Raw genomic sequence first — 14410 nt, 5'->3', positions numbered from 1 at the left:
CAAAATCTGACATTTGACCTTTTAATAATAATGAATCATTTCTGAACATTGACTCCCAGACTTTATTCACCTTTTTCTCATGGTTTCTCAATAGAATTCATAAAATAGAATAGCATAGTTCGAATAGGGGCACATTGTAACGCAGAGTTACAACATTCCCCACCTGTGCAACTTGGATTTAAACCCTGCTAGTGTCTTCTGCTGGTTAGATCAGCATTAAAGAACTATCTCAACAGTTCAATAACAGATTGGAGACTAAAATAATATAATTATAATAGGCTAATAATATCAGATTTGTCTTTTAAAATAATATCTATTATTTTAAATAAACACAAAAACAGAGATGAAAAATGAACATAAGTAAGAAATTTACTTTTGTTATGCTTAAATAAATGTTCAGTGATATCTTCCAAAGATTTCTGAATTTTGGCGCATTTATTTCTCTATATAGTGTTGATATGGCAACTAGTAAATACACTAAGTTTCATCATGCTAGCTTGTGTGGAAATATTTAAAACAAGTGTGTTACAACTAACCCCGTGTTAGGTCACCCCTTGCTCACCCCTACTCTATTTTTGGCAAATTGCCTGAAACTTCACACATTCAAATGCATTTTCACTATCTGAAAGGCAGTGAAAAGGTCGTAGTGTTTCAAAAAAGCATTAAAAGGCATTATTAACATTCCATTTCATCTTGTATTACTATATTTCATTTGGAATGTCATTCGCATGTGAAAATGTCAAAAACTTGACACAAATTCAGATGCAATTTCACTGCCTGGAAAGTAGTGAAACCATGTCTTAGTGTTTAAAAAAATCATTGAAACATTGTTTCTTTCTTGGAATTCCAAAGCAATGATTGTAGCACATGAAAAAATCAACAAGACTCTTCTTTTTCAGTGTAGCCCAGACTTTCCACATGTAACTTGATTTTGATCATTTTTGGAGCAATTGCTTGTCAGTGTAGTGAGGCCAGTAGGCAGTGGCATTTTTCCTGACCTCTGTATGGATCACATTTTCCAGACTGGGATAGGATAATACCCAAATGCCTGACTTCCACGACAATCTGTGACTCCTGAATTCTTCATCTCTGCCATCACCCTCACTGCTTCCTGGGCTGTTTAAGCGTGGGGCAGGGCCCAATGTGAGGTACTGGAAGCATGTTCTTTTTCTAATTGAATTTATATGTATTTCTATTTATAGTCTAAAATGAACTCACAGTGGAGCTTTGACCTCATGCAATCTACATGTGCAGCATGTGCTAATGTCTCCATTTCCTTGTTGCCAAAAATGTGAAGCACATGACAAATAGATTTTAATTTTATTAAAGGGATGTCACATGATACTAAACTGTATTTGTTTTGGTTGAATATTATAATTGTGTTTAAAATGCAAATTTCTATGTATATATACACCAGAGGGTTACAATCTTTCCATTTTTTTATTTGAAATGTGGTAAAAAAAAGCTAAAAAAAAAAAGCTTATTTGTTAGTTCATGTTGGCAGATGCCTAACAAATTAAACCTTTGTAAAGTGTGACCATGACTTGCCTATAAATAGAACAAAAATATGAAAATTATTTTTTATGTGACATGGTGGACATGCTTGACAAATCTTGTTAAGGTTGAATAAAAAAACAAATAATTAATGTTACATGAAAATAGAATTTGCTAACATTTGAACATGGCTCAAAGATCATGCAAATTGGACAGTTCACTATTATTTTGAGGTAATAATAAGCTTTGAATTTTTTTTATTTATTATTTAGATGTGATTTATTTCGTGTGAATGGGAAAACAGGAACTGTATGGTGAAGTTATGGAGTTAATAGATTTTTGTTGATTTGATACTTTATAATTACCCTTCAATGTCTAAGTTTCTTATTATACAGTGCTGCCCTCTTCATGTGAAGGTAACAATGTAACTTAATAGGGAAGCTTTATTTCACACTAAAACAATCCATTCATTACCAGACTTTATTAAAAGTGGAACAAAATTCGTCGATTTATGAGCTCAGTATACTGAGTCATTTAAAATGCTGAATAAATGATGCATGGGACATATCATTTATGAAGGATAAATTTTCCATTAACTTTAGGCATCTTCAAAATTTCAAGCTGAAAAGAAAAATAAACAAGGTTAGAAAATAATTTCTTTTTTTTTTAAAGAATGTAGTTTAAGTCAGAAAATTGAAAAGATATTGTTTCATGTTTTGGCTAAATGTATTCAAGTACAGAGACACATTAGCTAATATGCAAGTTGATCTCTTTTTGTTCTCACCTCTATAAGACTCTTGAGGGTTTTGCCATGGCATAATATACTTGTTTTCCAGTTCTTGCATGCTCCTTTTCCACCGTTTTGCGCAAATATTAGAGGGGAGATCATTTCTCCATTATATTTAATGCAGTCCCTTTTTCCTGAGAATAGAGGAGAATTTTAATACAGTATGTATGTATGTGGTAGGTATGTGTAAGTGTAAATGGATGGTATAAATCAGTTCTCGGACCCTTTCAAAAGCTACACTCAATGCTGCATGAACAGCACTATGTGAAAACGTCTTTGTTTGACCAGTTGTGAACACGTGCGGCAAACACGGCAAAGACTTTGGCTTAAATAACCTCTGATGATGACTCATCGGAATGCGCATGTCAAAAATAGACGTGTGACGGGTGTGCTCATCAAGGTTCTTTTGTCTTCAGAACCACATTGTGTTAGCTTTGTCAGGCAGGAAAGCCTTTCTCACTCTCTTTCTCTACAACGAAAAGAAAAGAGTTGGAAAACAGAAAAGAAAAAGAGAATCATGAGAATCATGTCGAGAGCAAGTGCTCTGAGTTAGAGCAGATTTCTGTCAGGTGGCCAGGGTGAGGGGCCTCAGAAACGGTCTCCCCTTCTTCACGTGTCTTTTTGCCCTCAACGTTGACTTATTCGACTACCGTGGGTGCAAGGGCACGTGGTTACACCATGATGCCCCAATTAGTGCCCCTTTCAGAGAAGGTGGCAGCATGGAAACTACAGCCAAACATATCTTATTGGGTTTTGAGAATCGTAGGAAAAGGCTACAGAATACAGTTTGGGCACCGGTCTTGGCGTTTCAACGGCGTGGTTTCCACTACTGTGAAACCGGAACAGGTGCACTTGCTTATACAAGAACTACAAACTCTGCTGGGCAATGGGGCCATATGCATGGATGGATGCATGGATGCAGCTCTGGCTCCGTTGCGACTCCAGGGCAGCCATATTTTAAATTACATAGACGACTGGCTGATTTTGGCCCAGTCTCAAAAGCTTGTGCTTCAACATTGGATGTCGCTCATCTTGTATATCTGGGGTTGAGACTCAACCCCAAGAAAAGCGTTCTCGCTTCGGCACACAGAACTACAGTGGAGAAAAAACAATTATTTGATCCCCTGATGATTTTGTAAGTTTGCCCACTTACAAAGAAATAAAGAGTCTATAATTTTTATGGTAGGTTTATTTTAACCAATAGAGACAGAATTTCAACCAAAAATTCAGAAAAAACACATTATATAAAGGTTATAAATTGATTAGCATTTGATCGAGTGAAATAAGAATTTGATCCCCTACCAACCAGCAAGAATTCTGCCTCCCACAGATCGTTTATGTGCCCATGTGGAACACTGATTAGTCCTGTCACTTTAAGAAAGTACTTCTAATGTCAGCTCGTAATGTGTATAAAAGACACCTGTCCACAAAATCTGTATCTTCCATTCCAACCTCTCCACCTCCATGGGCAAGACCAAAGAGCTGTCAAAGGACATTAGGGGCAAGATTGTAGACCTGCACAAGGCTGGAAGACCATCAGCAGAATCTTGGTGAGAAGGAGACAACTGTTGGTGCCATTATTCGGAAATGGAAGAAATACAAAATAACCATCAATCGCCCTCTGTCTAGAGTTCCATGCAAGATCTCGCCTCATGGGGTAAGGATGATTATGAGAAAGGTGAGGGATCAGCCCAGAAATATACGGGAGGAGCTTGTTAATGATCTCAAGGCAGTTGGGACCACAGTCACCAAGCAAACTATTGGTAACACACTATGCCGCAATGGATTGAAATCCTGCAGTGCCCGCAAGGTCCCCCTGCTCAAGAGGGCACATGTACAGGCCAGTCTGAAGTTTGCCAATGATTCCGAGAAGGCTTGGGAGAAAGTGCTGTGGTCAGATGAGACCAAAATTGAGCTCTTTGGCATCAACTCAACTCGTCATGTTTGGAGGAAGAGAAATGCTGACCATGACCCCAAGAACACCATCCCTACAGTCAAGTACGGAGGTGGAAACATTATGCTCTGGGGCTGTTTCTCTGCTTAGGGTACAGGACAACTTCACCATATTGAGGGTCTGATGGATGGGGCCATGTACCGTAAAATCTTGGACGAGAACCTCCTTCCCTCAGCCAGAACACTGAAGATGGGTCGTGGATGGGTCTTCCAGCATGACAATGACCCAAAACATACCTCCAAGGCAACACAGGAGTTGCTCAAGAATCGCTCATGACACATTAAGGTCTCCAGACCATAATCCTATAGAAAAGCAACAGACAAGAAATCTTAAGGATTTAGAGAGGATATGTAAAGAGGAATGAATCCCTCCTGAGATGTGTTCAAACCTGGTGACCATCTACGAGAAACGTCTTACCTCTGTGCTTGCCAAAGGTTTCTCCACCAAGTACTAAATTATGTTTTGCTTGGGGATCAAATACTTATTTCATTCACTGAAATGCAAATCAATTCATAACCTATATATAATGTGTTTTTATTCTGGATTTTTTGGTTGATATTCTGTCTCTATCCGTTAAAATAAACCTAACACAAAAAAAATATTGACCCTTCATTTCTTTGTAAGTGGGCAAACGTACAAAATCAGCAGGGGATCAAATAATTATTTTCTCCACTGTATGTATTTAGGGGTTGAATGGGACTTGGTCACCATGCGAGCACAACTGCCTCCCTCCTGCACATGTCGAGTCCATTATAAACACCCTGAACGATATAAGGGTTAGGTCAGGAAATTACTTTCCATGACTTTCAAAGAGTTCTAGGTCTTATGGCAGCTGTGTCCACAGTGAAACCTTTGGGCCTTCTGCTCATGAGACCGTTTCAGCTGTGGCTCAGAACCAGCAGATTTCATCCAAGGGCTGATCCCCAGAGGCAAATAAGGCAAGTGCTTCGTGCCCTTTCTAAAATCCATGCTTATGGTAAGGGTTACGCGCTGTGGGCTTCATACCCTTTCTATGTGGCTCAGACCCCAGTTCCTCACCTTGGGTCCCACTGTAGGTGCGTGTTGTCATCGCAGGATACTAACAAGTGGGGAAACAACCTCTGATCACCCGCTTCATTTGCGGAGCTAGGCGACTGAGACCACCCGTCAGAGTGAAAATTCCCTCATGGGATTTAGCCGTGGTCCTTGAGGGGCTAGTCAACAACACATTTGAACCACTAGAGTCAACACTGGTCAAGCCCCTGGACTGGTCAAGGCTATTGCACACTCGCCCCGACTAGCTTCCAAAAGTTTAATTTTCGACCGTACATCCGGTCATTCTTGAAGCCTTCTGTCCTCCGCTGTTCACTACGCCAGAGCAGGAGAAAGTCTAATTACTGTGTCCAGTTCGTGCTGACACTAGTGTAGCTTTTGAAAGAGAATGTCTTTGAAAGTTATTTGACTGTAACCCTGTTCCCTGAAAAAGCGGAAAGGACTTCGAGGACTGGCTGATTGACATAGGTACGGAGTTACTGCCTCACACCCTATCCCACCCAGTAATATCTGTTTGTCCTGAATCATCGCTGTTTCAAGACAGCACTAAGAACTGTATGGACTGTGATCACTGTTACACCAGTCCGTCTTTTGTTTATTAATCCACGTTGAAACTTTTTAATCCTGCCTTCTGTCATTCTGTCTTCATCTTGAGTACGCGTTACATATATAAAATATTTTTCATATATTTTTTATTTTGAAGGTTCAAACTTGTAGGGTCATTAAAAATATTCTATATTTATTTTTTAATATTCATATAAAAATATAAATTCATTCTAAGGCATAAGTATACATATTTTGTTTCTCATATTTATTTAAAAAAATAAAATAAGAATTACTTTTTCAGGATCTACATTTTCAGAAAATTAAAGTTACTATTCATAAAGCATAATTTTCATTTTGAAACACTCATGTGAAGATCAGCACAAATGAGGATAAATTCTATAAAACAATAAAACTCTGTATTGTTATAATGTTCAGAGAGTGCTGCGATTCAGAAGGTGATGCTGCTGCTGCTGCTGCTGCTTTGAAACATTTAAACAGTGAGGGTAACTTACCGTTAGACAGTTCGGCTCTGTCCACTAAGGCCTTTTTGTTACCACATGTGACAGGAAGCCATCTCTTGTGTTTAGGCTTATCCCAGAGATTCACTTGTTCCTCTTGGATGATGAGCGTAAAAAGCAAAAAAGTGATTAAAATAAAACAAATAAAAAAATCTGACATTAAAGTGTTCAGCAAATGTAATTCTACAAACACAAAAAGTGCTCTACATACGTAAGGATGGTTGGACAAATGACTTCGATTCCATGGTAGAGTCTGGAGAACTCTGAAGATCTTGAGAATTTTTAGAAATACAAAACAGTAAGTTTGCAGACCTCAAACTAATTAAAAAAGAGACAGAATGCTAATTGTTAACAGTGATGCCATAGAACCATCATTTTTGGTTTCCTTATCATTCGGTCACTATGACGTACATAATGACTGACAAATAGGAATCTCGCTAGAGAGGCCAATCTACTTTGAGTGAAACTAAACGAGCCAATGCACATTGCCGTGAAATCATTTGCAGCAGCTGCTCTGCCACGCATATATATAATGTATATAAGGTATCTAATGAGCAGAAGGTGCGATTGCACTTCAGCTTTTTGCTTTGGAGCAGAGCATTTCGATGCTGTTTAAATCTACTGGGTTGAAATTCAACGAGCAAGCTCTTCAGGATGACCTCTCATGTCTGGTGGGGGCGACACAGCGCGGCAGCGGGGTTGACTTTCTTTCTCTCTCTCTCTCTCTCTTTCTAGAAATCTCTTTAGAATCTCTTTTTTTCCTTCGAGCAAAAGAAAAAGGCCGTTTTCACAGCTGGTACGGTGTGCCAAGAGCGCTGAAAAGCCATTCTTATGGCTGGTAAGACCGCCGTGAGAGACAGCGCACGACAGGCTGCACATTCCCTGTCTGTGTCCACTGCAACCATTCCACGCGATTCCGTTACCTGGGATCGCGGGATGGTCACGATCGCTGCATCGCGTGTCTGGGCATTGAACATGGTGAAGCAGCGTTCCTGGATGAGTCATGTACCTGTAACCAGCATTTAGTTAAGCCTTTTATTTTGGCGGGCCCACTTCCTGCGGCTCCCCCGAACTCCCAACTTCCTCAAAGTTACGGGTCACGGAGTTCACTTCCTCTCTGTCGCCACTGTGGCTGTGGCTGTGGCATGGTCTGTTCGCCATCCCCAAACAAATCTACAAAGTGCTCCAACCTTAGCGATTCAAGCTCTGAATACTCGGTGAGTCTTTTGCCATCCGTTAATCAACAGTAATATGTCCAGTTCAGCCGTGTGATTGCTCACCAAAGCATTATTTTGACTATAGTTGCTGCCGCTTTCCAACCAGAGCCCCTGTCTGATTCCGCTCTGTTTAGACGTCGGGCCGCGACTAGAGACCCCGCGTTAGTCATTCCGATCTCAAAGGTAAACGTCTTACCTGTTATATTATGAAAGCCGAATTGTAGGCATCGATTTAATTTGTTAGCACGTTTGCTAGTTTAGAGCATTATTTCTGTTTTGAGCGTGTTTTGTCACTTTCGTGATTGCCGCTGAAATGGCTACATGTTTTGGTGGTCATTGAAGCCCATTGATTTTAACGTAGCTACGTATTTCCCCCTTTTTGCATATTGCGCAATACCTTTCACGAATACCAAATTCTGCTTTAGTGTTTTGGGTAATTCGGAGATTAATTCTTTTGTTTATTGGAATTTGAAGGTGCACTTTATATTATTATTTTGAATGTCAACTTTGAGTACATGAGTACAAATGACTACATTTAGATTAGTTGATTATGAAATCATGGTGAAACACCATAGAACATGAAAATAATTACTTTACTTTATTATACTTATTCCATATAAGTATAATACTATTATTGCACGATATAGTTAGATGTGCTTTTGATTTTTATATTAATTATATTTATTTATTGAAATGCCTTGCATTAAGCGGGTATGGTTATGCATACATTGATTCACTTTAGTATTTGTTACGGTTAGTTACTTTAGTAACCAGGTTACTTTATTTTCGAATGGAATTCTTAATTTGTATTTTGGCAAATCAAGTGTCAAGTTTTTCTTAAGTCAAGTTTTTTTCTGGACCAACCAATCCCCATTCTTTACTTATGGACTCTTGAACTCTCGACCATGAGAGTTGCCATGCACCTGTGCCCTAACTCCACCTGGTGGGGAGAGCCATGTCTCCCTTCCCGGGCACTCATCAGACCTAACCAGCAAGGCTTACCGGGCCTGTGGGGAAGCCACCCCTGCCTTACACACTATGGAATTGTTGCAGGTCCATCAGGCCAGTGCACTGAGGGACCTGCATAAGGGTGGTCATGATCCCCATGTTCTCCAGGAACTTCGTGCCGCGACGGACCTCACGCTTCGTGCAACAAAGGTGACCGCACATGTCCTGGCTGTGTCTGGCCGACATGAGGGAGACCGACAAGGTCAGGTTTCTTAACTCTGTGTCTTAACTCGAAGCCTGTGTCTTTCCCTTGGGCTAAGTCACCCCAGTATTTCATATACAGTACAACCTCTGGGTTAGTCAATATGTATTTCTCCACATAACTCCTTCGGGAAAGAATGTGGCTTCCGCAACATTCTCCTTCCTAGTGGCAGGGGCATGCTTTCCCAGTGTTATCCAATAGTCTCACTGTGTGGGTTATCACAGAACAGCAGTGAGGGACACTCTCTGTGTAAGTCCTCTCCTATCATCCTGCCAGGCAAGAAGGGGCAAGAGGCTTGCACAGGGCACTGGAAGGGGGCAGTAGCTGTGGTGCTTTGGTAGGGATTCCTATTTGTCGGTCATGACGTATGTCATAGTGACCGACTGATAGGGAACGTCTCGGTTACGTATGGTAACCCTCGTTCCCTGAAGGAGGGAACGGAGACGTACGTCCCGTCGCCACAGCTCCTGTAACGGTCATTGCTCGGCTCCTCCGCGAAAAACTGAAGTGCAATCGCACCTGCTGCTCATTATATACCCGCACTGCGTGGCAGAGCAGCTGCTGCAAATGATTGCACGCCAATGTGCATTGCAGGGCTCGAAATTAACTTTTTTACTTGGTAGCACTGGGGCTCCCAACTTCAAAAAGTTAGGAGCACCAGCAAAAATTTAGGAGCACCCACCAAAAATTAAGGAGCACCACAACTACAAATTATATATTAACAGATTTTATTTCATCCTGTGGCCAAGATTTGAAATTTGGTCTTCTGGCTCTATATCATCTCACCCCGATGATATTGGCACATGATTTGTCATTTGACATAAATTTAGTGAAGGCAAGCTCTTCTTTGGCGATGGTGTATGCGGTGTTATATTCATAGACAGTATGGTTATATTTGACGTATCCTGCCGATTAAAAGCCTTAATAATCGAACCTGATGAACCTGATTTGTTTGCCACACACCTGTCCCTGCATTTTTTGCTTGGCACTTGGCACTCTATTGCTATTAATATGCTGTATTAATCTTTGTTAATCTTAGTTAATAAAAATACAGCTGTTCATTGTTCATTAATGTTACTTCACAGTGCATTAACTATGTTAAAAAAATCAATAAAAAAAAAATCAATAATGTATAGGCTATTAGTAGCCCAAATGTTGAAATTAACATTAACAATGGTTAACAAATTAACAAAGTGCAGGTTTTTTTAATAGTACAACTGTGTTAACTAGAATTTAATAAGTGGAACATTATTGTAAAGTGGTACCGATTTGTTATACACCGATTCAGACGTCTCGTGAGTGTGTTGGACAGATCAGTTGTTTTAACCATTCATTAAAGTGAATCGGTTCAAATGAGTCATTAGTTCGCGAATCGGAGTGTCATTGGTGGAAGTGTAGCATACGGCAAGCGTTGTGTGATTATCCCGGTAGTTTATTTTTTAGCACAATTCACACTCCACGGTAATTTAGGAGAAAAAAAATCTCCGAATGCTCCACGTGAAACTTCGGTCTTCCGCCCTTTTTCTATCGTGTCAAATGATTTTGATTAATATGCGCGAGGGAGGGAGAGCAAGACAGCGCTCGTGTTGTTTGAAGACGTGAGAGTGCGCGCGCGCGGCCGGGGCTTTCTCTCGTCAAGCGCAGCAGTCACTCACGCACCGATCAAAGGCTTTGGCGGCCGCCAAAAAAAATCAATGCAGGAAAAACCCCGGGATTGGTTATATAACGTTGGATAGAATGACGGTCCGGCCATCGCGTATCAGCGCACATAAGGTACACACTGTAAAGTAATTTGCAAACGTTTTTAAGAGAAATGAAAACAGGTCGCACCACAACCATTATTTGCACTCGCACAAATGCTCCCAAATATATTTTTAGGTCGCACAGATTAAATTTCAGGAGCATATGCGACCAAAATGGTCGCAATTTCGAGCCTTGCATTGGCTCGTTTAGTTTCACTCAAAGTAGATTGGCCTCTCTAGTGAGATTCCTATTCGTCGGTCATGACGTATGTCATAGTGAGATAACCTTTCAGTGAACAGTGAAAACATGAAGAATTTTTTTTTTTAAGAACTCATTCTAAAGAACCTTTTTCCTAGTAAAAAGAACATTTTGTGCATTGAAAATGTGAAGATTCTTAATGGAACCATCAATGCCAATAAGATTCTTTATTTTTAAGATTGTATCTGATTTTGTCAGAGAACTCACCTCTCTCTGTGTGTTTGGCTTTCTTCTTCTGTCTGTAAGTGATTTGTGATGACGGGCCAGGTTGGTTACTCACAGAGCTCTTCTCTATCCCCTCTCTTTCTTTTCCTGTGCCTCTTTTCTCAGATCTCTCCCTAAGAGCTGAGGAGATAAAAACTAGAATTACGAAACACATCAGCAATGCCACAGACCTCAATGTGATAAGTCACAGACAGACTGACAGATAGCTAAACAGATGATTTCTCACACTTCTTCAGAGTTGCAACGATTTCAGAGAGTTGGGTGTAATGCTGTAAAATGTGCTCCTGGTCCACACATCTCCAGAAATTTCTAACCGTTCCATGGTTTTGAATATACTCCAATGCATCATACACACCAATATCATTATCACCTTTCTGAAGCTTTTGCTTCAAAAAAGAAGAGAGAAAAAAAGTTAAATCTTTATGTTTTTTATATTGACATATTATTGGTCTGAAATGTTAAGATCAACACTAAAATAATTTTTATGGTGAAATAATTGGCAGTTGTGGTTGCCAGAAGTATTCTGTAAAATGTAAACATCTACAAAACAACCCATAAATCATACAATTTATAAAACGGCAAATCCCTTTTCTGCTGAATTAGAAAGGAAACTTACTGTTCACCAAAGGTTTTTACTATAGAATTCTTAGTTTTTTACTAGGGGTGTAACGATTCATCAACTACATCGATGTATCGATTTAAGTTCAAGTTGGCCTTCCGGACGACATACCGATCTAACATCGTTTTAAAAGGTAATGAATCGATTGTATCGATACTAGGAAATAAGCATTGGATTTAAGCACGTCAGACTTTATATGGATGTTTTTTCTTAGCACTTTTAATGATAAAGGCGTTAAACGTTACTCGATTCAGTCTGCCTATCTGTGACGTCGTCGCCGTGCGTGACGCGCCAGCAGCAGCGCAAAGACAACAAGCAGCGCAAAGTCTCTCACCTCAGAAAAACGGACTTTCCTGTCCTCTCAGCCGCTAATACTGCAGTAGCGCGCACTCTTTAATTGCACGCGCAAATGCGCCGGAGCGCGCTGTATCACTTCACTAAAGCGCAAAAGAAATACGAGCATGCAACGTCGTAAATGAGTAAGGTAAGAAATAAAAGTAAAATACCAATAAATTACGTTATTGGTACGTCATGTGTGTTGCTATTTATCAGGAGCAGTTTCCATGTTTCTTTACCAGTGCTTCTATTGTGTATCACCATGGTAGCCTAATTGTTGTTGTTTCCATAACAAAATGCCACTTACTGGTTATTTTGTATATTTTTATATGACTGTGGTGGCTCATACCAAGATTGTATTAACAAAAACTAGTTTGGGACTGGTATTTAATAGCTTAACCTCGCAGTGCCTAGCCTACTGTTTATCAGTATTTGTCATATTCTTACAAATTTTTTTTTTTTTTTTTTTTTTTTTGTATGTTAAGTAAAGGGGGACAGAACTTGTGTGTCAACAATTTTTGTGTAAACAAACGTATTATAATAGGCCTATATAATTCCTAAAAAGGTGGGTCGCGGCTTGATGACCATGGGGAAATGTGGGTCCCATGGCCGACCTATTCAAAACATCATTCAATGTTGTGATAATCGTAATTAATAATCGCAATTACAATTTCAAGGGAATAATCGACAATTATGATTTCTGTCATAATCGTGCAGTCCTACTTTATTCAAATAAAATGTGAATGCATTTGACATTAATTGTTGTTTACTTGTTTGTTTATATCCATAATTAATTGATACCTGATTCCCTTACAAGAATTTTTGGCTAAAAAGTCACTGAATCGATTTCAAGTCACTGAATCGTTTCGGATCGTATCGTTCTAAATGAACCAATATCGTCCTTGAATCGTATCGACAACCACGAATCGCGATACGAATCGAATCGTTGTTAAAACGAATCGTTACACCACTATCTTTTACACTTAAAATTACAATCATCTTACATAAAGCTTATCTGTAATGAGTCCATTGTCTTTGAGATGGCGAAAAAATGTCAATGGCTTTTCTATTGTAGATATTTTTGTCTTGTTTTGACGGAAAACTTCCAATAACTTTTCATCTTCGAAAAATCCAAAGTCCATAGTGATGATTATTTTAAATATAGTTGATTCTGCAAAATAGAATAGATTGTGAATTACTGACTCTGTGAAGTGTACCAATAAATCAATTCTGCTCAAACAATCATTTATCATGTTTTGTCATCAATATCATATTATATTAGACGCCTGACAAACATCCACCCAAACCTTCAGTGGTTCATTGGAATGCAGTTACAACCTGTTCAACCTGTTCACATACAATATCTTAAATAATTATATCTATTATCTAATATTATCTATATAATTATTATTAAATAATAATATCATATCTAAAATATCACCCTTAAATACTTTTTAAGAAAATATCAACATTATATCAACATTATTAGTTTTACAGACAACATATTGTGCTATCAAAACTCCTGTCAATACAATAGGCAATAATCTGCTGCTCTTGTAATGTGTTGTAATGTTTACACTAGGTATTGCTTGTCTGAGAGGAGCTTTGACCACGTACTATTTCAGTGTGCTCGTATCAGCTGTTGAACGCACTGGATAATTTGAGATTCAAATGAAAAATTTCAGGAAACACATGCTCTCAATACACTCAGTATGATTCAAAATGTAACACTGACAATAGAATCATTTAAAATCAGTTCTCGACAATTACAAGATACTTTAAGTTAAAAATTTGTAATCTATACATATTTTTTACAAGTGGACTGAGACAGTCTAGTTAAATAAAATGTGTTTATATATATATATATATATATATAATAAATTAGCCTAGTTTTTGTAACCATTACACAATTTTACAGTAAGATTATTGTCTTTACCCCTATATATATATATATATATATATATACACACACACTACTTTATGGTGCAGTGACAGTACCAAGCCACTCACTCTGACACAGAAACAAAACTGAAAGTATCTACCTGGACTGTTATTGTGGAATTTGAGTGATAAAAAAAATGAAAGAAAACAACACATCAGAAAAACAACTCTGAAATTGTAATTACTCATAATTAACGTACTCACCTTGCTGTCTGTTTGTCGAGTTCCCTCTCTCTTTTCTGCAGTCGAGTATGCACACACAAACACGGTCTATAGTCTCCTTTCCTTTTCCTTGCTCCGCCTTAACCACACCTTTCTGTAGATCTGCCAATGCCCTGATCACTAAGCATTTAAAAAAATCTTTATATATAACAAACGATAATTAAAATTTTATCTGACACATTTTAACATAAAATATCAGTTTGTATCAGGTGTAGCGAACATATTACGAAATGCTGATTCAGCCATGCAGAATTCAAATACACAACCTTTGGAACAGGTAATACAAATACAAATTTAATAAAGTTCAG

General features: G+C 38.7%; 1 protein-coding gene across 1 annotated transcript; it reads right to left on the bottom strand.

Annotated features, from left to right (window-relative positions):
- Positions 1-1764: 1764 nt before the first annotated feature.
- LOC311303228 (uncharacterized protein) lies at positions 1765-14178 on the bottom strand. Its single transcript, XM_084429566.1, has 8 exons — positions 14085-14178; positions 12944-13110; positions 11211-11370; positions 10967-11104; positions 6543-6602; positions 6326-6427; positions 2279-2415; positions 1765-2115 (listed from the first exon to the last, which is right to left on the bottom strand). The coding sequence occupies exons 2-8, from the start codon at positions 13079-13081 to the stop codon at positions 2062-2064; spliced, it is 789 nt and encodes a 262-aa protein (XP_084285692.1). The 5' UTR covers positions 13082-13110; positions 14085-14178; the 3' UTR covers positions 1765-2061.
- Positions 14179-14410: the final 232 nt, after the last annotated feature.

Source organism: Rutilus rutilus, assembly GCF_951802725.1.
Source record: "Rutilus rutilus genome assembly, chromosome: 1".
Classification (NCBI taxonomy): domain Eukaryota; kingdom Metazoa; phylum Chordata; class Actinopteri; order Cypriniformes; family Leuciscidae; genus Rutilus; species Rutilus rutilus.
This window is presented reverse-complemented; position numbering and strand designations above follow the sequence as displayed.

Coding starts and splice junctions, on each gene's coding strand:
- LOC311303228 (XM_084429566.1), bottom strand. CDS start 13,081: ATGGACTTTGGATTTTTCGAAGATGAAAAGTTATTGGAAGTTTTCCGT. Junction 11,371..12,943: donor TCATTACAGATAAGCTTTAT/GTAAGATGATTG, acceptor TCTTTTTTGAAG/CAAAAGCTTCAGAAAGGTGA. Junction 2,116..2,278: donor CCCTCAAGAGTCTTATAGAG/GTGAGAACAAAA, acceptor TTTTCTTTTCAG/CTTGAAATTTTGAAGATGCC.